Source organism: Lucilia sericata, unplaced genomic scaffold (assembly GCF_015586225.1).
Source record: "Lucilia sericata isolate MDLA Ls3-8-SP2 unplaced genomic scaffold, ASM1558622v1 Contig001286F_arrow, whole genome shotgun sequence".
Classification (NCBI taxonomy): Eukaryota; Metazoa; Arthropoda; class Insecta; order Diptera; family Calliphoridae; genus Lucilia; species Lucilia sericata.
Window position 1 is genome coordinate 71951 of NW_023995236.1, and position 27934 is coordinate 99884.

Below are 27934 nucleotides of genomic sequence, written 5' to 3' on the forward strand. Positions count from 1 at the left end.
CTCTATAGCAATACTAAACCCGGTACCATAAAGTCTATTGTCTATAATCAGAAGCATTCTATGATGCAAGATTTTTACAAAACATGTAACCGGAGCTGAAAACTAGATATAACAAGAGAAAAAAAAAGCGTGGAAAAACCAAAAGAATTCTTGTTTGGTGTTGGTTGAACTGGTGGTGTCTTTGTTAAAATATGTATTTGAAACCAATAAATAACCAGCTCTCTCACAAAGAAAACCCCAAAAAAGCACATCTTTTTTCCATAAAATCGTTTTTTTCATCCGCATCGTCATCCATTGTTAGACAAACAAACAGACATTCTTTAGCAGATATTTTTTTTCTTAGATTTTGCGTGTTTCTGGTTTTTGTGAACAGTATTTTGCGTGAGTTTATAAAAAAATTTAGTTTGAAATTGTGTAAGTTTAATACAGAAATTTTTTATTAAGAGAATCGGAGATGTAACATGGGATCACACATAACAAATGGCAATATTAGGGGCCTAATAGAATAACCTTCAGAGTTGCGATTATGAAAATTGTATTTTCCACAGTTTTGTTCAAAAATGTGGACTACATAGTCAGAGATTAAGTAAAATGAATATGACCAGTTTGATAGCAGTTTAATTAAAATATTATTCAGCTAGCTGAATACGTTCAAAATCTTAACAATAAATTAAAAAATACAATTTTTTTAAGATATTTGTTATAAAATGCTATAGCTGAGCTTAATATGGCTAAAATCATTTGCAAATGACATTTTTATGAAAATTATTTAAAAATTTATTGTAAATGTAATTTGTGTAAAAATTACGATTAACAGTCTAATTCAGCTAGCTGAATATTTTCTCCACATGATAGATAATTTGAAAATGTAAAAATTCTCAAAAATTAGTTTCAAAGAGCCAGTTTGAAATATGAGAATTGAATAATGTTTTGTGAAAATTTGTCTCAAATAAACTTATCTTGTGAAAATTTGATTAAAAATATTGTTCAGCTAGCTGAATATGGCCAAGTCTTAACAATAAATTAACTAATAGAATATTTTTTGGATATTTGTTAGAAAATGCTAATTCAGCAAGCTGAATATGGCTAAAATCATGTGCAAATTTTTGCAAATGAAATTTGTATGAAAATTATTTAAAAAATAGATAATTCAGCTAGCTGAATATGGCTACAAGGACGTGTATGAGCTTGTAAATGTAATTTGTATGAATATTACGCTTAACAGTCTAATTCAGCTAGATGAATGATTCCTCCACATTATAAATTATTCTATTAATTCTTGCGTTATAGAAAATTATGCATAAATTATCGATTTATGGAATATTTTTGTTAAATTTACTATAAATTCTTTTATATAAAATTTTTGATAAATTCTCTTTTTACAGAACATTTTCGATAATATCTCTTTTTATAGAACATTTTCGATAAATTTTGCTTTTATAAAAATTGTTGATAAATTTTCTTTTTATAGAAAATTTTTGATAAATTTTCCTTTTATAGAATATTTTTGATAAATTTTCTTTTTATAGAAAATTTATGTTATATTTTATTTTTATAGAAAATTTTCGATAAATTTTCTTTTTATAGAAAATTTTCGATAAATTTTCTTTTTATAGAAAATTTTCGATAAATTTTCTTTTTATAGAAAGTTTTTGATAAATTTTCTTTATATATAAAATTTTCAATAAATTTTCTTTCTATAGAAAATTTTCGATAAATTTTCTTTTTATAGCACATTTTCGATAAATTTTTCCTTTCTATAGAAAATTTTCTATAAATTTTTTTTATAGGAAGTTTTCGATAAATTTTCTTTTTATAGGTAATTTTCGATAAATTTTTTATTACAGGTAATTTTCAATAAATTTTCTTTTTATAAGTAATTTTCGATAGATTTTCTTTTTATAGGAAATGTTGGATAAATATTCATTTTATAGGAAGTTTTCGATAAATTTTAGTAAGTTTTTGATAAATTCTTTTTTTATGGGAAATTTTGGATAAAATCTCTATTTATAGGAAATTTTTCTTAAATTCTCTTTATAGGAAATTTTCGATAAACTCTCTTTTTATAGGAAATTTTTGATAAACTCTCTTTTTATAGAAAATTTTGATAAATCCTCTTCTTATAGGAAATTTTCGATAAATTCTGTTATGGAAAATTTTCGATAATTTCTTTTCTAATAGAATATTTTCAATAGAACATTTTCGATAATTTCTCTTTTTATAGAACATTTTCGATAAGTTTTATATATAAAATATTTTCGATAAGTTTTATTTATAATATATTTATGATTTTATTTTATAGAAAATTTGAGATAAATTCTCGATTTATACAAATTTCCGATAAATTCTCGATTTATAGAAAATTTGTCATAAGTTGTGTCGTAAAGATTTTGTTAAGTGTTGGTGGTAGTGTTACAAGAGGAAAAGTACTATTTGAATTGTACCAAAATGAAGTAAAAATATTCGGTTCATCTCTGATGCGGATTATATAGGAAATATTTTGTGTATATTATTTTCGTTTCTTTATGTGGATGTATTTTCATTGTTGCACCGTTACGTGGGGGAAATTCCTCTGACATACAAATTTTTTTTAACGAATATATACGGAAGATGCGCATACATATACATAGATATGAGTAAATATATGAGAACATACCTACAACATTTAGACGGCTAATAACCTTTTGGGGAAAAAGTTTTGTTCTTTTTCCTTATAATAAAAAAACTGATAACTTTTGCTGAAGACAATTCTTAACAAAGAATAAAAAAAAGTATGTATATGGAAAAAATAAAGTATCTTCCGTTATTGTAAGTAGTCATGTATAAAATTTAAATGTTTGAAAAACTTCTATAGACAAAAGAAGTGATTACACAAAAGTTTTGAAAGAAATTTTGAAGGTTTAACAGATGTTGCTAAAGACAACAAAGGCGGAAGTATTGTTTTGTGTATTTCGGTATATAATTAACCACTTCCAAAACATTAAAAGTTTATAATGTGAAAAAATGGTTAAGAGAAATGAAAATAATGAATGGAGCAGACGATTTGGGCTTCACATTTAAATTTTTTTCGTTATACATATATAAATTTTTATAAGGAATAGCTAATTCTATAATACGCCAATATATGACTATTGTAATTTCTGAGCTTTTCTTCTAAAAACCTACAATGAAAGTAAAATTGTTCTTATTATACTCCAGCCATCAACAATGACACCATAAACAATGTACACATTTCTCTTTTAACACATGTTCAAGTTCAAATTTATCTCTATGGAATACTTAGACTACAATTTCAATTTTACTTACTAAATAATGAATATGCATTTTATACATATTTTAAACATACAGGACCCTTTTTTCTTTGTCCAATATGATGTTGTAGTAATATTTTCTATTCGTCTTTTAAGCAATAAATAAATTCATAGATGTTGAATCCCAAATGAGTATGAATGCTGACAATAATTGCATGCTAAGTAAAACATTGTCCCCATAAATAATTCTTAATCAAACATATTGTATGTCTGCTATGCTGGTTGAGCTTTTGCAATTACAAACTCTATCGTTTGTGTATTACGTTCGTGCTCAGGCAGATCATTAACATTTGTGTCATTTTACGACTCCCAGACAAGTAACTAAGCATGGAGCAAATATGGAGCTATTCGAATGTAGATTTCGTTTTATTGCATTGCTATTGTTAGTGAAGTACCTTACTTTTGGTGAAGATGAGTGTGATTGCAATATGAGAATCCTATTTTTTGATAAGTCTATAAATAAGAAACTAACTATCAACAATTTGCAATTTTTCGATAAATTTTCTTTTCTATAGAAAACTTTCGATAAATTTTCTTTTTTATAGAACATTTTTGATAAATTTTCTTTTATAGAAAATTTTCGATACATTTTTTCTTTATAGAAAATTTTCGATACATTTTTTCTATCTAGAAAACATTCGATAAATTTTCTTTTTATAGGAATTTTTCTATAAATTTTCTTTTTATAGGAAATTTTCGATAAATTTTCTTTCTATAGAAAATTTTTCTTTCTATAGAAAATTTTCTTTCTATAGAAAATCTTTCTATAGAAAATCTTTCTATAGAAAATTTTCTTTCTATAGAAAATTTTCGATAAATTTTCTTTCTATAGAAAATGTTCCTTAAGTTTTCTTTCTATAGAAAATGTTCAATAAATTTTCTTTCTATAGAAAATGTTCCATAAATTTTCTTTCTATAGAAAATGTTCCATAAATTTTCTTTCTATAGAAAATGTTCCATAAATTTTCTTTCTATAGAAAATGTTCCATAAATTTTCTTTCTATAGAAAATGTTCCATAAATTTTCTTTCTATAGAAAATGTTCCATAAATTTTCTTTCTATAGAAAATTTTCGATAAATTTTCTTTCTATAGAAAATGTTCCATAAATTTTCTTTCTATAGAAAATGTTCCATAAATTTTCTTTCTATAGAAAATGTTCCATAAATTTTCTTTCTATAGAAAATGTTCCATAAATTTTCTTTCTATGGAAAATGTTCCATAAATTTTCTTTCTATAGAAAATGTTCCATAAATTATCTTTCTATAGAAAATGTTCCATAAATTTTCTTTCTATAGAAAGTGTTCCATAAATTTTCTATCTATAGAAAATGTTCCATAAATTTTCTTTCTATAGAAAATTTTCGATAAATTATGTTTTTATCGAAAATTTTCGTTAAATTATGTTTTAATAGAAAATTTTCGATAAATTTTCTTTTTATAAAAAATTTTCGATAAATTTTTTTTTAATAGAAAATTTTCGATACATTTTCTTTTTTATAAAAATGTTTGATAAATTTTCATCTTTATAGATAAGTTTCGAATGACTTTTCTTTTTTATAGAAACCGTCGAAAAAACTGAGAATTTATTTTATAAATTTTCTATTCAGAGAAAATTTCCGATAATAATGTAATAGTGACACAACAATTCGTTGTAATGGTATGTTTTCCAAAATTAAAATTACATTTTCTTCTAATCATAAAACAACAAACATGAAGAACCAAGGCAACCAATGCAACATCAATCCATGCAACAAACGACCCATTACAGCAATGCGCTGGTGTTAATGACGACAACGATGATGTACAACAAACATATCAAGAAATCATCAACTCCTTCTATATCTGCTCATTTGAGTTTGTCGCTACTGTTGTTTTTGTTTGTTGCTAATATTTTGCTGTTATATTGCTAACGACTTTTTAAGGTTTTTTATTCATTCCTTGTTGATACATTAATTTGTATGAAAAGACTGTGTACGACTTCTAGCTGCTGCTGCTGTGTTGTTGATTTCTTTATACCAGTTGCTTTGTTGCTTCTTGTTGATTTTATTTAAATTTTTTTTCATGCTGTTGTTGATATTTTACTTGACTTGAATCTACTACAACCGACTGTTGTCAGCCAGCATTCACTACAACATTATGATGTTGACTGTAAAAACCAACAACTTTTCCAAAACAATTCATACAGAAAAATACTGAACAGAGCAGAAGAAGTAAATATGTATAAAAAAAAAATGAATGGAAATGAAAAACCTGCCAAGCAACGAACCAAAGTATCCACCATCCAAACAACCAACTAACAATTGTAAACTAAACAGTACAAGTTGAGACGTTCTCGAGTGCAGTTGATTTTTATATAAATTTTAAAATTCTCGTGGAACATAAGGAAAAATGGTGTAAAAAATAATTTACATAAATTATTATTATAAAGAAAACGTTTCATATTTTTTTTTAATTTTTTGCAAATTTGTTGTGTGTTATTTTCCCTTCAAAAAAAAGGTAATTAAATTTTAATTACTTTTTACTTTGCCACTGTGTATTAAAGTAACAATTTATGCCGGTTGACTGGTTTTCTTGAAAAACATTTTTTTTCTGATTTATTAATTTAAATTGTTCTTTGTGTTGCTGTTGATTTAATTAACTGTAAAAGATTTAAATTAATTAATATTTGCTGCTTTTGTCTGAAGATTTTTTTGATTTGTTTTCTGAGTAAAGTGTATAAATAAGCCTCTTTTTTTGTCTTTTCATTTTACTTCCTTTTATTATTTTGTTTATTTACATTTGTATTTGTATACTTCTGTTTTTTTTTTTGTTTTTGGCAAAATGTCAAAGAACTTTTTAGTTGTTGTTTTTGTTGTATTATTGGTGGGATGGTTGGTTGTCTTTGGTTTCCTTTTATAATCTTTTCTACTTTTGATTATTTATATTATAAATTTTTCATATTTTTTCTTTTGGCTGTCATTACAATCAAAACAATGACATGAAATCGCTGTCATGGCTAGCTATTGTCATAACCAGGGTAACCACAAAACAATTGAGTATTATATTTTATTCAATTTGAATACTTTTGGCAGCGATTTGTTAAAATATGTATGTATATGTTTGCTTACATCGCTCCCTATAGTATATATTTAATTATTTTTATTATGTCTCTCAAAATTTCGTTGTCCTTCTTCTGATCCTGTTTGCAACTCTATTACAAATTTGTATTGAAAAGTTTTAAAACAAATTTATAATTTTTTCGGTTAACCTGTTCATTATCTTCAAGTTTAGCTGGTAAAGAAAGAACCAACCATTAATAGAAAACAAAATCATCATCTTGGTTGTCATTTGGTTTCAGGCTCTGTTCGTTCATTTCTTCATTAATCACACAAGTCAGTTATTAGTTCAACGAACCTATTTTTTATTAAATTATTTGACTAAATAAACGGATTCTTTTATTTTTGTAAAGTAACAATTTCTTGTGGATTCTCGGTATATGTGGGTTTTTTGTTTATCGATAAGGTAAACATTTTGTTTGTCAAAATGCATACAAATTTTGTGACCCCCTGTAAATCCGGCAGTTCTTGACCGATATAGCTGAACATTATTGTCTGACCTACTATCCAATAGTACTAACTGGACGTGAAATTCCCCATATACATAAGTTTCTCATTCCGTGTGCAACACCAAAAAATATTCATCTAAGACCCAACAAAGTATATATATTCTGGGTCGTTGTGAAATTCTGAGTCGATTTAGCTATGTCAGTCTGTCTATGTAGAACACGCTTAAGTTAAAACTAAGCAAAGAATATTAATCAAATTCACCCAATATATTCACTATTGTCCTAAGCAGTTTGGTATTGAAAATCAGCATAATCGGTTCACAACTTATAAAGTTATGAGTAAAAATATCTAAATTGGTCTAAAATTGGTCATAACGCCCATATAAGGTCCAAACATATTTCATTATTAAATAAAGCTATCGTGATTCGACATGAATATGTTTTGTATGTATATATAAATCACTCTACGAAATTTTTTCTGTATCGCCCATAATTAGTCATATCTGCCATATAAGATCCAATTACGAAAATCAATTAAAAGCACAAATACATACATATATGTATGTATGTCGTAGATGAATAAGGCTATCGACATGAATATGTTTTGTGTATTTTTAACTCATTCCGCGAAAGTTTTTACGTATCAGTTCACAATTAGTTATTGCTCCCACATAAGGTCCACTTCTGAAAATCACTTAAGCGCACATATTTCATTGATAAATAAAGTTATCGAAATAAAATTGACATGAATGTGTTTTTGTATAGATTAATCATTATACGGAATTCTTTACGGATTGGTCCATAAGTGGTCATAGTTCTCAAATAGGTTCAATTCTGAAAATTGCTTAATATATATAACATAATTCATTAATTAGATTATTATATCCGGATAAAATTCGCCATGAGTATGTTCTGTGTAGAGATAAATCACTCTGCTTTGTGACGGATTCTTTTTCGAATTGGCTCCATCACTTCATGAGAAAATAATCTTTATCATTATTTTACATGCAACGTACTTTAACCCGAACCTCTGACATATTCTTTGTTGTTGTTCTTAAGCCATTTTAACATGAATTCCTTTTTCCTTATTCATTATACTAATTTATTACAACATACATACGTATGTATACTACTTACTATTTATGTTGTATGTACTAAATATGTACAATACTGTGACTTTAAGACCTTTTGTGTTTTTTGTTTACATACATAAATATTCTTTTAGTATTGTCGTTGTTGTACGTAAACAATGCTGCATACTCTCAAACAAATATACATATTCGCTAACAACTAACTCTCGCACTAAAGTTCATTAAACGTTCGTTGTTGTTGTTATTGTCACTGTAAAAGGCAACCAACCAAACAAACAACAACCCACCAAACAACCCATTTCGAAATCATAACAAAGAGCAACAGCTGTTTTGCAAAAAAAAAAAAAAAATAGAGAATAAAAACAAAAACAAACTTGTCTGTTTGTACATGTGTGTATAGTTGTTGTTCCCTTACAAAATAATTGTTGTTGAGGGGGGGTTTGTTTTTGCTATTTATTTTATTTTGTTTTGTTTTTTTTTTATTTTATTTGCAAATACATACACTGTTTTTTCTTTTCTATGAGTAAAAAAACACAAAACTCATGGGTTTTTTCTCAAATATTTTTTTTTGGTAAATCAACGTCATTTTCTTTTATTTTTAATTTATCTGTTTATTGTTAAATGTTATAAATTAAAATAAATAAAATTCCTTTCAAATTGTGTTTTCCGCTTGTTAGAAAATATTTTGTTTATTTTTTTATTCTTGTTGTGCAAAATTTATTTTCTTAAAATTGTTTATTTTAAAAATTTTTATACGTAGATTACACTGTGTGACTGCAAAAAATTTGAGATATGAGATTTGTAGGTCTAGTTGTGTATATTACCATAACATAGTTATTTAGAATTTTTAATATACCCCGAAAATCGGGAGTTATCCCAAAGAACGGATTTTTAATTGCTGTCAGACTTCAACATTTTTATCTGATTTTATTTCTTTAAACGATGATTTTTTTAACTTTTTCGTTTTTTATGAAAGTCCATATTGGATTTTTTGAAATAACAGTTGAAAATAAAAGATTTATAAAATAAAATATCTAACATAGGTACATTTTAAAGCTAACGTGATCTAAAAAATTATAATTTGTTGGACCAGGATAAACTGTGTATAGGTACGTTTTTTCTGATTCACTCCTCATGTATCTACTCTACACATTCTTTGTTGTCAGTTAAAATTGTTTCTTGTCTAGGTACCTTTTATATCATCTCTTATTTTTCTACTCTTTTTTGGTTTATGTTTTAATTTTTACAGTTTATTTTATGTATATTTTTCTTATATTTCGTTTATTTTACATTTTTTCTACATATTTTCCGCCATTGTGTCTGCTTGCAATCTGTTAATGCGATTCCGTATATTTATTTTACTTATTTTTTCTTGCATTTAGACGCCACCACAGTCTGTTTTATTGCAAATTGAAAAATTTTGTATATGTTGCATTTTGGTTAGACAAACAAAAATACCAACAAAATCTTGTTCTGATATCTGTTTTCTATAGATTTTTCCCTTTCCAAAAAATTAAGATATTTATAAGATACATATTTGTTGTATTTCAAGTTAGACACGAAATATTAAAAGTTTGAATATGTTTACTTAAGACTTGTGCATGGGTATATTTGCATATAGGTATTTGTTTGTTTTAATATGAGATAAGAATTGCGAAATTATTTGTTAAAAGAGTTATAGAAAAATCTGACCTACAATGGATTAAACTATAGTACAGACTGGTCTATAGACTAGAGTGCAGTTTCATCTATAGACTACAGTGTAATCTCATCTATAGGCTGGAGTGTAGTCTCATCTGTAGACTAGAGTGTAGTGTCATCTATAGACTAGAGTGTAGTCTCATCTATTGGCTAGAAGGTAGTCTCTTCTATAGACTAGAGTGTAGTCTCATCTATAGACTACAGTGTAGTCTCATCTTTAGACTAGAGTGTAGTCTCATCTACAGACTAGAGTGTAGTCTCATCTACAGACTAGAGTGTAGTCTCCTCTATAGACTAGAGTGTTTAGAGGACCAGTTTAGACCAGACCAGAGTGTTTAGAGGACCAGTTTAGACCAGACCAGACTGTAGTCTCGTCTATAGACCAGAAAAGACTGTAGTCTTGTCTATAGACCAGACCAGACTGTAGTCTCGTCTATAGACCAGACCAGGCTGTAGTGTCGTCTATAGACCAGACCAGATTGTAGTCTCCTCTATAGTCCAGACCAGACTGTAGTCTCGTCTATAGACCAGACTGTAGTGTCGTCTATAGATCAGACTGTAGTCTCGTCTATAGACCAGACTGTAGTCTCGTCTATAGACCAGACCAGATTGTAGTCTCCTCTATAGTCCAGACCAGACTGAAGTCTCGTCTATAGACCAGACTGTAGTGTCGTCTATAGATCAGACTGTAGTCTCGTCTAGACCAGACTGTAGTCTCGTCTATAGACCAGACTGTAGTTTCGTCTATAGACCAGACTGTAGTTTCGTCTATAGACCAGACTGTAGTCTCGTCTATAGACCAGACTGTAGTCTCGTCTATAGACCAGACTGTAGTCTCGTTTATAGACCACACTTTAGTCTCGTCTATAGACCAGACTGTAGTTTCGTCTATAGATTAGACTGACTGTAGACTCGTCTATAAATCAGACAGACTGTAGTTTCGTCTATAACTTAAACAAGCATAGAAAGATTTATACTATTGTTTATACTTTAAGCTATAGTTCAAGCTGAAGCTATAGTTTAGATAATATTTTAGACTAATGTTTGGATCAGGCATGGAAATTTGAAATTATGTACTAAATTTGTACTAAAGAAATTCTAAATTACTTTTCGGCTTTATCTATTGTCTAATCTACTGGACTAATCTATTTACTAGTTTATTCAATAGAATATGAACTTTACTGATTACTCTATAAACTAGTCCTTTGACCATCTATGGGCTACTCTTTTCACTAGTCCATTGACTAGTCTTTTGACTAATCTATGGGCTAGTCTATTGACTAAAAACATGTTTTTTGATTAGTCTGTGAATGAGTCTTTCGTCTACTCTATAGACTGCTCTTTTCACTAGTCACTTGATATGGACTATATGTATATGGACTATAGAATACTGTTCCGACTAGTCTATTGACTACTCTATAAAATTATCATTGGACCAGTCAATAGAGTACTCTATGGACTAGTTTATGTTGTAGTCTATTAGCAAATTCAATGAATACTATACAATTTGTAAATACATATGTCGGTATTTTTTGTTGTGATAAAGTATTGAAAAAAGATATAATAATCTACATTTTCCAGCCCTGGTGTAGACAATGGTGTGCACCATACATAAATTCCATAAAAATGCAACTTTACTTTAACATTTTCTTTAGTTTTACTTTAAAAATAAATTCTGTGGTTTTTAGTTGATAAACTGTTTCTTGCAGTTTCATTTCTATCGATTTCTTTGGCACTCTCAATACCAAATGATGTGGTTAAAATGTTTACACCAACCACATCACATGAAACATCCACAACAGACCGCATCCGACACCAACTCTCAATAACGTCTTAAAAATAGTATACTTCATCAATTTTATGGTTTTTATATGAGTATGAACGTACAAAAGAAGAGTTTGTCTGTTGCAATTGATACTTTAAAGAAAAAGTTTATTTAAACATTGGGTTTTTTTATAAACCACATTCTATGATGTATAGGAACTTGGCCATTTCTTTTCTTTTAAGGAAATATAGTTTTTCTCTCAATATCTCACTGCCACTGTTTGTCTTTGTGTGACATTATCTTAAGGATTTGAAGTCATTTTTTAAAATTCCTCTTCTTCTTAATGTGAGGGCACAATACATCAATGCAATTTTTTGTTAAATTTCTTTTTTAGTTGGTTTTATTACATCTGCGGAATTGTTTTAAATGTACATAAAGTTCATAAAGGGAATTCTGAATGTTTAATGATAAAATTATCTGGTAGTGGGAAAGGATTCAACCGCAATCACTTTGTAATTGAGGGTATTAAGCATATTTGTATTTATTGGTATAATAGGCCAATAAATACAAATATGAATTTTGTCCCAATTCAAGTTTAAATTACAGATCATTTATTTAATAACTTTTAATTTAATAAATTTTAAAAATAGCTTTATTCGCATTTTGTTCTATTTCTGATTGAGTTTAACGTTCAATGTACGACTTTTAATTTTATTGTATTCATAAATTTTTCTTAAGCGTTATTTTTTCATTGTTGTTTCATATTTGGGCTTGTATTGTGTGTTGTTGCTGCTGCAGTTTGTTCTCCATTTATGTTCATTGGACATGTTTAAAATGCAAACATGGTTCTTGATTTTTTCAATGTTCAATAGGTTTTTTTATTCTCTACAACTATTATTATAATTCATTGTATTGTATGTATGAAAAAAACCCGACTTAACATTGACAGCATATAAATTCTAGATTGGGGTAATCAATTATGCATATTTTATTTGTAAGAGAGTTTAGAATAAAATCCGATTAAACAAATTTGCACTTTAGACTGCATTTGCACTAAGTTTTTTGCATAAATGAAAAATTTTCTAGAAGGAAATTTGTCGAAATTTTTTTATAAGAAAATGTATGGCAAATACTCGAAATTTATCGAAAGTTTTCTATTAAAAGAATATTTATTTATTTTATAGAAATTTTCCTATAACATGAAAAATTTTCAACAATTTTCATAAAAATTAAATTTATCGCAAATTTTCTATAAAAAGAAAATTTATCGTAAATTTTCTATAAAAAGAAAATTTATCGTAAATTTTCTATAAAAAGAAAATTTATCGTAAATTTTCTATAAAAAGAAAATTTATCGTAAATTTTCTATAAAAAGAAAATTTATCGTAAATTTTCTACGAAAGGAAAATTTATCGTACTTATTAAAATTTATTAAAAATTTTCTTTAAAAGAAAATTTCCTATAAAAAAGAATATTTAACCGAAAATTTCTATAAAAAAAATTATCGAACATTTTCTATTAAACGAAAATTTATCGAATGTTTTCTATAAAAAAATTATCGAACATTTTCTATAAAAGAAAATTTAATAACATTTTTCTATAAAAAGAAATTTGAACGAAAATTTTCTATAAAAAGAAAGTTAACGAAAATTTTCTATAAAAAGAAAATTTAACGAAAATTGTCTATAAAACGGAAATGTATAGTAAATGTTCTATAAAAGGAAAAGTTATAGAAAAATTTATATAAATGACAATATATCGTAAAATTTCTGAAAAAAGAAAATTTATCGTAAATTTTCTATAAAAAGGAAATTTATCGTAAATTTATGGTAAATTTTCTATAAAAAGAAAATTTATGGTAAATTTTCTATAAAAAGAAAATTTATGGTAAATTTTCTATAAAAAGAAAATTTATGGTAAATTTTCTATAAAAAGAAAATTTCTCGTAAATTTTCTATAAAAAAATAATTATCGTAAATTTTCTATAAAAAGAAATTTTATCGTAAATTTTCCATAAAAAGAAAATTTATCGTAAATTTTCTATAAAAATAAAATGTATCGTAAATTTTCTATAAAAATAAAATGTATCGTAAATTTTCTATAAAAAGAAAATTTATCGTAAATATTTTATAAAAAGAAAATTTATCGTAAATATTCTATAAAAAGAAAATTTATCGTAACTTTTCTATAAAAAGAAAATTTATCATAAATTTTCTACAAAAAGAAAATTTATCGTAAATTTTTTATAAAAAGAAAATTTATCTTAAATTTTTTATAAAAAGAAAATTTATCGTAAATTTTCTACAAAAAGAAAATTCATCGTAAATGTTCTATAGAAAGAAAAGTTATCGTAAATGTTCTATAGAAAGAAAAGTTATCGTAAAATTTTCTATAAAAAGAAAATTTATCGAAAATTTTCTATAAATTTTTCGAAAATTTTTTATAAAAAGAATATTTATCTTAATTTTTTTACAAAAATAAATTTTATCGTAATTTTTTTACAAATAGAAAGTAAAATTTATCGAGACCGAAAAAATTATTTTATATCGATTTAGTCTGACTCAATCAACTATAATTTCTTACTTGATTTTCATTGAATATTTATAGAGAACTTACGATTCGTTGTAAAGGAAAGCAAATACAAAAAAGTGAAAACAAAAATGTAAAATACATTATCGACATAATAATTGATAATGAAAATGCGTAAAAGGAAAATACAGCGAAATCATTAATGGCGGCAGCAATTCTTTTCCCACAATATAAAATCAAATAATAATCGATTCAAACTGTCAGCGAATAAAATCGTTCCATCCTTTACAACTCTATAGTCTCGAAATCGAAAACAAAGAAAACCAGATGCAACAATTGCATTTTTTTAAATCATCAACTGATTATCGTTGTTGTTGTTGCTTTTGGTTGAACGTGAGTATACACCATATATAGTGTAAAATCAATTAAAAAATATACAACAAAATTAACATAACAGATACGTGAGACCCACCGACAGACGTACTGACAGTCAGACAGATTTGCATACATGTGTACGACTTAAAACAGACCTTAAAATTGCAAACACTGTCTTGTAAAACTCTATTGTTGTTGTTATTTTTTTTCTCATTTTGTTGTTGTAGTCTTTGGCATATATTGATTATAACATTATTATATTCACATTGTAATCTCTTTGTCTTGAGTTTCTATATATTCATTCTTTCGTTTTTTTATAATTTTCTGCTACGTTTCAGGAAATTCAATATTTAAACAGTGCAGGAGAGTGAAAAAGAGATACTGAGAATAAAATACACCAAGCAGTTTTTATATTAAAAACGAAAAAATAACACAAATAATCAGTTTATTGTGGTATATTGTTGTACTTTGAAAGTGGAACGACGACTGTAAAATCTAAAAGAGATACAAAAACATCGCAAAAATACAAAGACACATTTTTGTTGATGGTATTTTCTGTTTATTTAAGGAGTTGATTTCAACAAACACTTCCACAACTCATACCGTCATATAGACAGATACTAACTAAGCAACCAACCATTCAACCAAGTTACCATCACCATCAACACCACCACCAACCACTAGCACTAACAACCAACCAATATCAATATCAAGCGCACTAGAGCGAAATCATCATTTTGTTTTATTACAAAAACTAGCGGCAGACGGTTATTTACCCTTTAATGAAAAAAATTTAAAATAAAAATATAAAAAAATTGTACAAGCTGTAAAACGAAACGATCTTTAGCAAAAAATTACAACACAAAGAAAGACGCTGACAGCAAAAAATCTGAGTAAGTTTTATTTTTTTAGTTTTCATTAAGACAACTCTATTGTCTGGGGTCTAGGTTGCACCATTTCCAGGAATATTTGAAAGAATATGTTTCTTCCATAAGGAAATAAAAAGCAACATTTTATCTGAACCATTGTTTAGGTATCAATTATTTGTCGTAAATTTTCTATAAAAAAAATGTATCGCAAATTTTGATATAAAAAGAAAATTTATCGTATTTTTCTATACAAAGAAAATTTATCGTAAATTTTTTATTTATAACAAGAAAATGTATCGTAAATTTTCTACAAAAATAAAAGAAATTTATCGTAAATTTTCTATAAAAATCCAATTTGCCGTAAATTTTCTATAAAAAGAAAATTTATCGTAAATTTCCTATAAAAAGAGAATTTATAGTAAATTTCTATAAAAAGAGAATTTATCGTAAATTTTCTATAAAAAGAAAATTTATCGTACATTTTCTATAAAAAGAAAATTGATCGTTAATTTTCTATAAAAAAAATTTATCGTAAAGTTTCTATAAAAAGAAAATTTATCGTAAATTTTCTATAAAAAGAAAATTTATAGTAAATTTTCTATAAAAAGAAAATTTATCGTAAATTTTCTATAAAAAGAAAATTTATCGTAAATTTTCTATAAAAAGAAAATTTATAAATAAAATTTTCTATAAAAAGAAAATTTATAAATAAAATTTTCTATAAAAAGAAAATTTATCGTAAATTTTCTATAAAAAGAAAATTTATCTTAAATTTTCTATAAAAAGAAAATTTATCGTAAATTTTTTATAAAAAGAAAATTTATCGTAATTTCTATAGAATGAAAATTTATCGTAAATTTTCTATAAAAGTAAAATTTATCGTTAATTTTCTATTAAAGTAAAATTTATCGTACATTTTCTATAAAAGTAAAATTTTATCGTAAATTTTCTGTAAAAGTAAAATTTATCGTAAATTTTCTATAAAAGTAAAATTTATCGTAAATTTTCTATAAAAGTAAAATTTATCGTAAATTGTCTATAAAAGTAAAATTTATCGTAAATTTTCTATAAAAGTAAAATTTATCGTAAATTTTCCATAAAATTAAATTTACCGTGAATTTTCTATAAAAGTAAAATTTATCGTAAATTTTCTATAAAAGTAAAATTTTATCGTAAATTTTCTGTAAAAGTAAAATTTATCGTAAATTTTCTATAAAAGTAAAATTTATCGTAAATTTTCTATAAAAGTAAAATTTATCGTAAATTTTCTATAAAAGTAAAATTTATCGTAAATTTAAAAAGAAAATTTATCGTAAATTTAAAAAGAAAATTTATCGTAAATTTTCTATAAAAAAAAATTTATCGTAAATTTTCTATAAAAAGAAAATTTATCGTAAATATTCTATAAAAAAAAATTTTTCGTAAATTTTCTATCAAAAGAAAATTAATCGTAAATTTTCTATAAAAAGAAAATTTATCGTAAATTTTCTATAAAAAGAAAATTTATCGTAAATTTTCTATAAAAAGAAAATTTATCGTAAATCTTCTATAAAAAGAACATTTATCGTAAATTTGCTATAAAGGAGGATTTAAAAAGAAGATTTATCGTAAATTTTATATAAGAAAAAAATCTCAAGAAATTTAAAAAAAAATAATTTATTAAAAATTTTCTTTCAAATAGAACATGATTTGGAAATTTTCTTTGGAAAATGCAAATTTAATGAGTTTTCAGTATTTGAAAAAATATGATTTTTACAGAAATGGTGTAAAATAGCAATCTCTTGAAAAAAATACTATAAAACACAATATACTCTGTGTTTAATACATGGCAGGAGGTAAATAAAAAGTTTCTGTTTTTTCTTCCATATACTTTTAGTTCTCAGACTTGATGGTAAATGGCTTAACACTATAGAAAACATTTGCAAACATTCTTGTTAAAATTTATGGAACAATTTTTGTCAGACGGTAAAAAAAGCTGCTGCTGTTGGACAAAGAAAATAAACTAGAGTTAAAACAGCTGCAACTACAGCAACAATAATAAGTACAACAAACGACAGTCTACAGCAACAAGAGTGGGTGCAGTTATAGACCAGACTATTAAAAAAAAAAAAACAATCCTAACAACAATTATCAGCAATTTGTATAATGTTTGCATTGTATTTTAACTAGAAAAAATATATTAAACGACTACATCAACAATAATAACAATAATAGTATCTCCAACTGATTGTGAGTAATACTATAGACAACAACAACACATTGCTGCCATTTAATATAATAAAATAAAGAAGCAACAACAACAACAATAGCAGCAATTGCAACAACACAAGTATTATTAAAAAAATAAACATTTAAACGTAATAAAGCAAAAATAAATTAAAAAAAGAAACGTGCTAAAAACAGCTGTTACGGTTTTCAACGCCACCGCCGGACCGACTCTGCTGCTGTCACTACATTTTGCAGGAGTGTGTATGAACTAAAGTAAACATATATGTACGTAAATATGTAGTATACAAACCAATAAACTTTCATTAAAGATCTCTTCTATAAAACCATACCTAGACATCGAATCACATACATTTGTATATACAAATATATATAAAGTATTCATTATTTTGTCCATATACATTAGTGTGAACGTGTGTAATTACACATTGTATCTACAACTCGAATAATGCCTGCCCATTCTATCTACAATCTGTCTAAGTAACTGACTGAACTGCTGCTGCTGCTGTTGTTGTCTCTGGTATCTATGTATTTTTTGAATTGCTGCTTGCAATTCACTCACCTAAAACCAAAACAACAAAAAAAAGTTCAGTCTACCATCTGAGTTTGCGTTATTTAGTTTGTTACGAGTCGTTTCGAAGTCTGCAAAGTGAACTGAACTGAATATTGAAGAAAACAAAATATAAAGCGATCGTTATATTACAAAAAGAAAAAAAAAAAAAAAAACGCAAAATTTTAAATAAAAACAACCATATTTTTTGTATTTATCATCAGCTTGTTTAATTCTCGTGCGGATTTTTACAATTTTATTATTTTGTTGTTGTTGTTTCGTTTTAATTTGTTTAAAATTTCCAGTGCTTGATTGGTTTTTGCTCTAATTATTTTTGTTTGCGCGGAAGACTTCAGTTTAGTTTTCGTTTCTTTTTTAAAACATATTGTAAAAAAAAAGATTGAAAAAAAACTCTTAAAATTGTTTCAATAGAAAAAAAGTAGTTCGAGTGCTAAATACATACATAAATTTCATTTACATTTAATTTTTTTCTTTTAAAATTTCAAGTTGCAAACAAAAAAGTGAGTGTTGTGCAATTAACGCTTTTAAATCTAAATTATTTCAAAATTATTTATTTAGACATACATGTTTTTAACACTTTTTTTATATGTTTCTTTTTTATTTTTACCATTTTAGATATTCAAAGTTTTTTAACGCGCTAAAAATTAATTTGCAAGTGAAAGAAACATTTTCTTAAATAAACAAAGAGTGAGTATTCAAAAAAAAAAAAAAAAAAACTGTTGACTGTTGTAAACATTTAAAATGTGTGTTTACATTTGTAAATTATTTATTAGCAAAATGTTTATTATATCTTTGGGTGATTAAATGTTTCAGTTTAAATTATTTCAATTTTTATTAATGTGAAAATTTGATAAATAAAAAAATTTTAATAAAATTTTATCTAAATTTTCAATTTCTATATAAATAAAAATTAACAAAAATGTGTATAAAAATCTAACGATATTTCTATAAAAAGAGAATTTAGCAAAAATTTTCTATAAAAAAATTTAAGAAAATTTGTATACAAAGAAATTTTTTCTATAAAAAGAAATTTAACAAAATTTTTCTATAAAAAGAAAATTTAACAAAATTTTTCTATAAAAAGAAAATTTAACAAAATTTTTCTATAAAAAGAAAATTTAACAAAATTTCTCTATAAAAAGAAAATTTAACAACATTTTTCTATGAAAAGAAAATTTTTTTTAAATTTTCTATAAAAAGAAAATTTATTAAAAATTTTCTATAAAAAGAAAATTTATTGAAAATTTCCTATAAAAAGAAAATTTATTGAAAATTTCCTATAAAAAGAAAATTTATTGAAAATTTCCTATAAAAAGAAAATTTATTAAAAATTTTCGATAAAAAGAAAATTTATTAAAAATTTTCTATAAAAAGAAAATTTATTAAAAATTTTCTATAAAAAGAAAATTTATTAAAATTTTCTATAAAAAGAAAATTTATTGAAAATTTTCTATAAAAAGAAAATTTATTGAAAATTTTCTATAAAAAGAAAATTTATTGCGAATTTTCTATAAAAAGAAAATTTATTGAGAATTTTCTATAAAAAGAAAATTTATTGAGAATTTTCTATAAAAAGAAAATTTATTGACAATTTTTTATAAAAAGAAAATTTGTTGAACATTTTCTATAAAACGAAAATTTGTTGAAAATTTTCTATAAAAAGAATATTTGTTGAAAATTTTCTATAAAAAAAAATTATTGAGAATTTTCTATAAAAAGAAAAATTATCGAAAATTTTCTATAAAAAGAAAATTTATTGAAAACTTCCTATAAAAAGAAAATTTATTGAAAACTTCCTATAAAAAGAAAATTTTTTGAAAACTTTTTATAAAAAGAAAATTTAGTGAAAATTTCCTATAAAAAGAAAATTTAGTGAAAATTTCCTATAAAAAGAAAATTTATTGAAAATTTCCTATAAAAAGAAAATTTATTGCGAATTTTCTATAAAAAGAAAATTTATTGCGAATTTTCTATAAAAAGAAAATTTATTGCGAATTTTCTATAAAAAGAAATTTTTTGCGAATTTTCTATAAAAATAAATTTATTGCAAATTTTCTATAAAAAGAAAATTTATTGAAAATTTTTTATAAAAAGAAAATTTATTGAAAATTTCCTATAAAAAGAAAATTTATTGAAAATTTCCTATAAAAAGAAAATTTATTGAATATTTCCTATAAAAAGAAAATTTATTGAAAATTTCCTATAAAAAGAAAATTTATTGAAAATTTCCTATAAAAAGAAAATTTATTGAAAATTTCCTATAAAAAGAAAATTTATTGAAAATTTTCTATAAAAAGAATATTTATTGAAAATTTTCTATAAAAAGAAAATTTATTGAAAATTTTCTATAAAACAAAAATTTATTGAAAATTTTCTATAAAAAGAAAATTTATTGCGAATTTTCTATAAAAAGAAAATTTATTGCGAATTTTCTATAAAAAGAAATTTATTGCGAATTTTCTATAAAAAGAAAATTTATTGAAAATTTCCTAAATTTATCAAATTTTTTATAAATGGTCAAAAATTTATTAATTTTTTAACTTAATAAAAATTTTTTTTAAAATTTTTAAAAAATTACTAATTTTTCCTTTTTCCTAAATTTCAGCTTTTACAAAAACAACAACCACAAACCAACAGCAACTAACAAACAAACAACATGGTTAAAACATTTCAATCTTATTTACCGTCCACCAATCGGACCTACTCATGTGTTCACTGTCGAGCTCATTTAGCCTCACACGATGAGCTTATCTCAAAATCATTTCAGGGCAGTCAAGGACCAGCCTATCTCTTTAATTCTGTAGTTAATGTGGCTTGTGGTCAGACAGAAGAAAGAGTACTGCTAACCGGACTGCATGCAGTCGCTGACATCTATTGTGAGTGCTGTAAAACACCGTTGGGTTGGAAATATGAACATGCCTATGAATCGAGTCAAAAATATAAAGAGGGTAAATACATCATAGAATTAGCACATATGATTAAGGAAAATGGCTGGGATTGAACGTAGTGAATTGCTAATAGAAAAAAAAAGTTTGATACTTTTAAGAACAAACAAAAAAAGGCAAAGAACTACTACTGAGCTACGGTGAGACGTGATACAATTTTTATATATGACAGCAAGAAAAAAATACTACTTTCTTTTTTGTTGAGCTGCTGGTCCTAAGGGAGAAATAGTGGCTGGGAGTTTAGTATAAGAACATCTACATCAGCTTCAACAAAATAATTATTTCAAACAAATACGTATTATTACAAAAACAACAAAGAAAACACAAATCATGCATGGGACTTATAAGTCTGATCACAACTGGAAAAGAGTAAAAGCACAAATGCATTCTGTGTATTAGGCCAGAAATGAAGATTTGTTTTGCAAATATCTTGGTTTAAAAAAGAGGTTTGATTTAAGTGTGTCTATTTGTGTGTTTTACTACTTTATATACATATATATGTACGAGTATTTTATAAGTAGCTATAATTTTAATGAAAAAACAAAATATGAAAATATATAAAATTCTAGTTAATTTTTAATTAATACTGAAGATGTAAAGAGTATTAACTTAGAAACACAACATTTAGTTAAAAAATTTCAATAACAACAACATCACCCACCTAAAAAAACAACACAAATCAAACAAAAGTTAAACAACTACACACACTCACATTTTCATAACTTCTTTTTATGAATATTAGATTTCGTTGTATTTATGAATTATGAAACTTCTTCTAAACACTCTGCCTCTAAATCTCCCTTATGAAAACATCATGTTTTTTGGACCAAATTTGTAAAAAAAAAAAACAAACAAAAAATCGTAAAAACTTAAACAGAAAGCATACTTTTATAAAAAATTTGAATATTTTTTATAATAAAAAGTGAAAAAATGCTTGCTTTAAATGGCTTTTCTTAAGAAAAAGCTTTGATTTTTAAATGTATTACAAAAATAAAAAAAACGAAAATTAACATTGTTGTACAATAAAAAGAAAAACTTGAAATTTAACTTCAATTTACACAATTTTTCATTTTAACATTTTCTTCAAATACTCGTAGTATTTCCTTACATTTTAAACAATTTTGTTATAATTTGTTTTTGGTTTTATTTAAGGGCCTTTTCATTAATGTTTTTGTTTTAATAATAACTGCTTTGCTAAATTCAGTTCTTATCATTGTTATCTTTTTTTTTTAATAATTTATTGACTTTTCCTGCTTTTATTGCTTAAAGTTAGGTAAACCTTTAAAAGGTTATTGCAAAAAATTTGCTCAATTGATAATGTATTACTATTTTTATATGCATTACTGTTTTTTTTAAATTCATTTTAAATATGTTTTTATAATCTCATTTTATGTTTATCATAAATTAAACATTTTCTTTTTTAAATGTTTCATATTATCAGTTTTTCAACAGTTTTAAAATGTTTAAATTTTTTTTAAATGTTGTAATTGCATTTTGTAATAGATTATGTTTTGAAAAAATATTCATAGAAATTTTCAAAATTTTCCCAATAATTTTGTAATTAATTTATTGCTGAGGTCTGACAAATGACCTAAGATACTCTACAATTAGTTCTAGTATTTTAGGATCATTCACCGACCTTTTGAAGATCTTATAAATATCAGATAAGATGTTGCGAACCTGTTCTACCTAGTACTACGACCTTCTTATCGCCCTATAGACAACCTATAAAACAGCACATTCTTATTGTATACAGTTTTAAGAACAATCACATAGTTTTTCACATTCGTTCCCATTTTGAAGATGTGAACCAGGCACGTAAAATTCAGTATTATAATCTTTTTTTCAGTTTTATTGAAAAAGAAATATACTGCAGTACCGCAGCAAATATTTTAAATAGATTTTTCTGTAAACGTTTGCTAATTTGTCCAAAGGCTGGTATGTAGATTACTAAATCAATAGACTAGTGCAAGGACTAATCTAATAGACTAGTGCAAGGCTTAATCAGCAGGCTAGCCCACAGATTAGTTCAGAGACTAGTCCAAAAAATAGTCCACAGAACAGTCAATAGACTAGTCTATAGACTATTGGATAGACTGGTCCATTATAGATTAATCCTTTGACTAGTCCAATAGATTAGCGAATAATCAATGGATTAGTGCAAAGACTAGTCAGCGGACAAGTTCATAGACTAGTCCATAGATAATTCAATAGACTAGTTCATAAATTAACCAATAGATTGGTCCATAGATAAGTCAATAAATTAGTATATGGATTAGTGTGTAACTAGTCAGTAGATTAGTTTATATAAAAGTCTATAGACTTGTTAATAGACTAATTCATAGACTAGTTAATAGACTAGTCCAGAGACTAATCGTAAGTTGATAGACTGGCCATAGAATTGTGCACTGCACTAGTTCATTGACTAGTTCATAAACTAGTCCATTGACTATTGCGTAGACGAGTCCATAGAATAGTCAACAAACTTCTTAGCGGTAGACTGGTCAATAAACTAGTCCATTGACTAGTAGATAGATTAATCCGTTGACTAGTCCATAGTCTACTTAGTAGACAAGTCAATAGACCGGTCCATTGACTAGTACATAGACTAGCACATAGAATAGGCAATAGTTTAGTCCGGTCAAAAGACTAGACCATAGATTAAAATGCCGAAAAGTAATTTGAAATGCCTGGTGTGAAACCCAAACTCATTATAAATAAAGTTCTTATTGTAGATTAAACGGCTCATAGTCGAAAATTGAGCTTTGCAGGCTTTGAATACATGTCCGAGCTTTTGAAAATAATGTTTTAAATAATTTTTCAAAATTATCTATTACAAATGAATTACTAATTCTTGTCTTATTCTATCTCTTTAAATATCTTTCTTCAACAAAAAAAAAAGAACACATACAATCAATACATTTCATATACACAAATACACTAAATGCCCATTAGTTATTTAAACTATAAAAAAAACTTAGTAATTTATTTATAAAAAAATTAATAAAACTATAAATTTAATAAATAGTTAAAACAAATTCTAACGTTTAACAAATTTTTTTAATAAATAATGTATTATAAATTAGTAATAACACAATTAGCAAGCAGTTTTTTTTCCGTTTTGTGTAAACCACCCTCGCTCCCAAATAAAAAAAAACACAAATTGTTTTAAATGAAATGAAATAAAACAGAAGAAAATTGAAAATAAAAAATTGTACTTATTTAAAAGAAAACTTCTTGAATAAAAAAGGCAAAGAATGCAAATTTCTAAAGAAAATATTAATAAATTTAAAAACTGCTTGCGAGGCGGTTCAAAATATGAAAATTTTAATAATGTGTAATTGGTATTAAAGAAATAAAATTAAAGTTTAAGGTTAAAAATACAATAAAACTTAAAAAATCTTAAACTTGTTATATGCATATCGTTAGCAAAACTACAAATTTGAATAAATTTGTAGTAAAATTTTCTTTAAATATACAAAAGTAAGAAAAACTATTAAAAAATTACATATAAAATCAAACTGTGATGCATTTTTGCTAACGATATGTTATAAATTACTTCCGTTCTGGAATTTGAAATATCTAGATTCTGCTTTTATGGAAAGAAATTTTACTAAATGTATTTTTACTAAAAGTAAATTTTATTGAATTTCTACATAAAAACCGGAATGAAGTTGTCAAATTATTTTTAACAAATTGGAAAGAAAAACTTCACTAAATGACTACTTTTTCGTATACTATAATATTTTTTGATCTCATTATTTTATAATTTATATATTTTTGTTTAATCAAAATTTCATGTTTAACCTTAAACTTTAATTTTTAAGTAAACAACTGTTAACATCAAATCTAAACAGGCTGCTGCTAGCTTGACTTTAAAAAAAAAGGCTGAAACAGTTTAAAAGCAGTAACAAAAAATTTTAATAAAATAATTAAAAAAAAACAACAAAAATTTGTTAATAAAAATATTAAACATTTAAAATTATGTAAAATCTAAGCTACTGTTTATGTGAAACAAACGTGATTGCATAGTAATGTTCTGGGAAATGTGTACGGAAAGGAATAAAAGGAGAATTAAGTTATTAAATTGTGGGAGTTTTAAAAGTAATTGCTCAAGACAAATTCTTTAAAGATTTTTCCATTTTATCAATAAATTAAAGTTTCACAAACGACTCACTAAATGTTTTAATCTCTAACAAGATGATTACTATTCCCCTGTTCAATTCCAATAATATTCTGAGTGCTACAAAAAGCTGTACGGAAGTTTTTTTTTTATATTACCAAAATTGGACAACAAAAACGTTTAAATTTTTCACATGCACGAAGTTGAGTTAACGTGGCGGTTGGAAGGTCAACCACACTTTCTTTTAAGTCTTTCGCAGTTTGATTAAACTTAAGATTTGTGAGCTTCTGACCACGCTATGTGTTGATCTATGAGATCCACACATAGCAACATATTCTCTCTAGACGTACGTGGTTTTATTGAATTCAAACTAACCGTTTAGAAACTGGATCAGAAACACAAAGATGCGATCGTTTTCAATTTATCACATAACGTTTCATTTGTGAACTTCTGACCCCGCTAGTTGCGATCGTTTTCAATTTATCATATAACGTTCTATTTGTGAACTTTTGACTCGGTTATCTGTTGATCTATAAGATCCAAACTCTAAGCCTTAACTCAGCAAGACGTCCTTTCTAGGCATACGCAGTTTTATTGATTTCAAATTAACCGTTTAGAAATTGGATCACAAACACAAAGTTACGATCGTTTTCAATTTGTCACATAACGTTCCATTTGTGAACTTCTGACCCCGCTAGTCGCGATCGTTTTCAATTTATCATATAACGTTCCATTTGTGAACTTTTGGCTTAGTTATCAGTTGATCTATGAGATCCAAATTCTAAGCCTTAACTCAGCAACACGTCCTTTCTAGGCACACAAACACAAAGTTGCGATCGTTTTCAATTTATCAAATAACGTTCCATTTGTGAACTTCTGACATCGCTATCTGTAGGTATATGAGATCCAAATTCTAATACGTCCTCCTTAGACTACGTACGTCTAGGGAGGACGTATTAGAATTTATTATACTCAGACCAACTGTTTAGAAACTAGATCAAAAACACAAAGTTGTAACAGATGATCTGATCACTCTATATGAAGATCTATGAGATCCAAAATCAACTCTGAAATACTTTTTTTCTAGTCTTATACAGACTAAACGTTTAGAAACTGGATCAAAAACGCAAAGTACGTTTTAACTTTTTCATTTATCGCAGGTTATTCAATATGTGAACTTCTAACCTTGTAGATCTAGGAGATCGAAATTCTTAGTATTAAATGACCAACACTATCTTTCTATCTTTCTAGGCTTATGTACACATTTTTATTAAATCACAAACTCAATATTGGGATCGTTTTTAATCCCATATTTTTGAATTTTTCTTTATAAACAAAATTTATATTGTTTTTCATAAACAGCTGCTTAGAAAATAACTCTTATATCATACAACTTTAGGTAATTGGATAAAAATCTATTCAAAATTTAATTTATAAATCCCTTATTAAAATATATATTTTCCCAAAACACATTTTCTTTCTAAACCAATTGGTATTAAAACATTTATGATAATAAATTATTAACTATAACCACTACTGCTTATTATAGTTTTAGCCTTGATAACAAATGAAAATATTAATTTAATAATTAATTAAAAATTAAAGCAAAACAAAAAAAAATCATATAAAAAAGCATTATAACTGCCAAGAACTTTAAATTGTTTAATGTTCTCTAAATGTTAGTTAAATATTAAAAAAAAAAAAATTAAACAAATTCAATAAAAACAACAAAAAAATATTAGAGTATTAAAAAAAAATTCATATAAAAAACGTGCAATTATAGCAACAATAATAAAACACACATAAATTAAATGTTGCAAAGTGTTTAAATATATGATAATAATTATTGCAATTTTTTTTAAAGATTTTCTAATTAACTTTTTGTTGTTCAATTTTGTTTTTTTACTATTTTGCTATAAATAACGTAAAATTACACATGAGCTTAAATAATATAAAAAAATATTTAAAAATAAAAAAACATTTTACTTACAAAATAAAATTCTTAACAAAATCAAAATATTTATTCGTTTTTGCAAGTTTGTAATAAATTAAAATTTTAATTTTGTAAAAGTAAATATTTGCAAAAATTTGATAAGTAAAAACCCCAATAGGCGTTTTGATATTTAAACAAAAAATAATTTATAGAAAATTTAAAAAAATTAAATAGTTTCTACATAAAGTAATAATAATAATAATAGTACATACTGCCCAAGGTGTATAAAACTGAAAAAAAACTTAATTGATTTTGCATAAAATTAGGTTTTAATTAAACTGCAGATTAAGTGAAAATAAACAGATAAACAAAGTAGAAGGAAATTAAACAAAAAATTTTAAATAGTTAATTAGTTTGTTTAAAAAGAAAATTTGTGAAGTTTAAGTTTTTAAAAATCTTTGATTCAAATTGCAAAAGGAAATTTTGTCTAGTTTAGCCTCCAGTAAATCTTTGTGATCACAATTCTATGCGTTTATTCAATACTCGCTCTCTAGATGTACGCAGTTATATCCCTACAGTTCGATAAAGAGTCATGGTATCCGAAAATGACAGTGATTTCCACTAACGTCTAACCACCTGGCTGGCTTTAATTTGTCTTTCGTCACGGATGTACTCTTTGTAAACGGGGGTGAAGATAATCGTCACTTTAGTGTCCCTTTTGTAAGCGAGAGAGGGGACACTTAAAAAGCACTTATCTGCCTCTTCGTAACTTATGGGGTGACAATTGACATCCTCGTAGGACAAGCACATGTTGAAATAGCTAGTCACCTGGGCAGTTGGTGGCAAGGTGTAACCATATGTGGTAGGGAGTTCGGGACTGTCCGACCGAACTGCTGGGATTAAAACTTAGACTAACCGTTCAGAAACTAGATCATAAAAACAAAGTTGCGA

At 25.4% G+C, this 27934-nt stretch overlaps 1 protein-coding gene across 8 annotated transcripts in view; it reads left to right on the forward strand.

The window, feature by feature from the left end:
- Positions 1 to 26670, forward strand: part of LOC119610841 (protein yippee-like CG15309) — a 34814-nt gene extending 8144 nt beyond the window's left edge. For 5 of the 8 annotated variants that reach the window (XM_037966227.1, XM_037966229.1, XM_037966230.1 and 2 more), the window contains 4 exons: positions 14655 to 15209; positions 17062 to 17678; positions 18598 to 18669; positions 20588 to 26670. In XM_037966227.1, the coding sequence (XP_037822155.1) occupies positions 20639 to 20983 (345 nt within the window). In that variant the 5' untranslated portion in view covers positions 14655 to 15209; positions 17062 to 17678; positions 18598 to 18669; positions 20588 to 20638 and the 3' untranslated portion in view covers positions 20984 to 26670. Of the gene's footprint in view, positions 1 to 5729; positions 5808 to 14019; positions 14335 to 14654; positions 15210 to 17061; positions 17679 to 18597; positions 18670 to 20587 lie in introns of those variants that run through there. The other 3 variants (XM_037966228.1, XM_037966234.1, XM_037966235.1) reach the window with 3 other exon arrangements.
- Positions 26671 to 27934: the final 1264 nt, after the last annotated feature.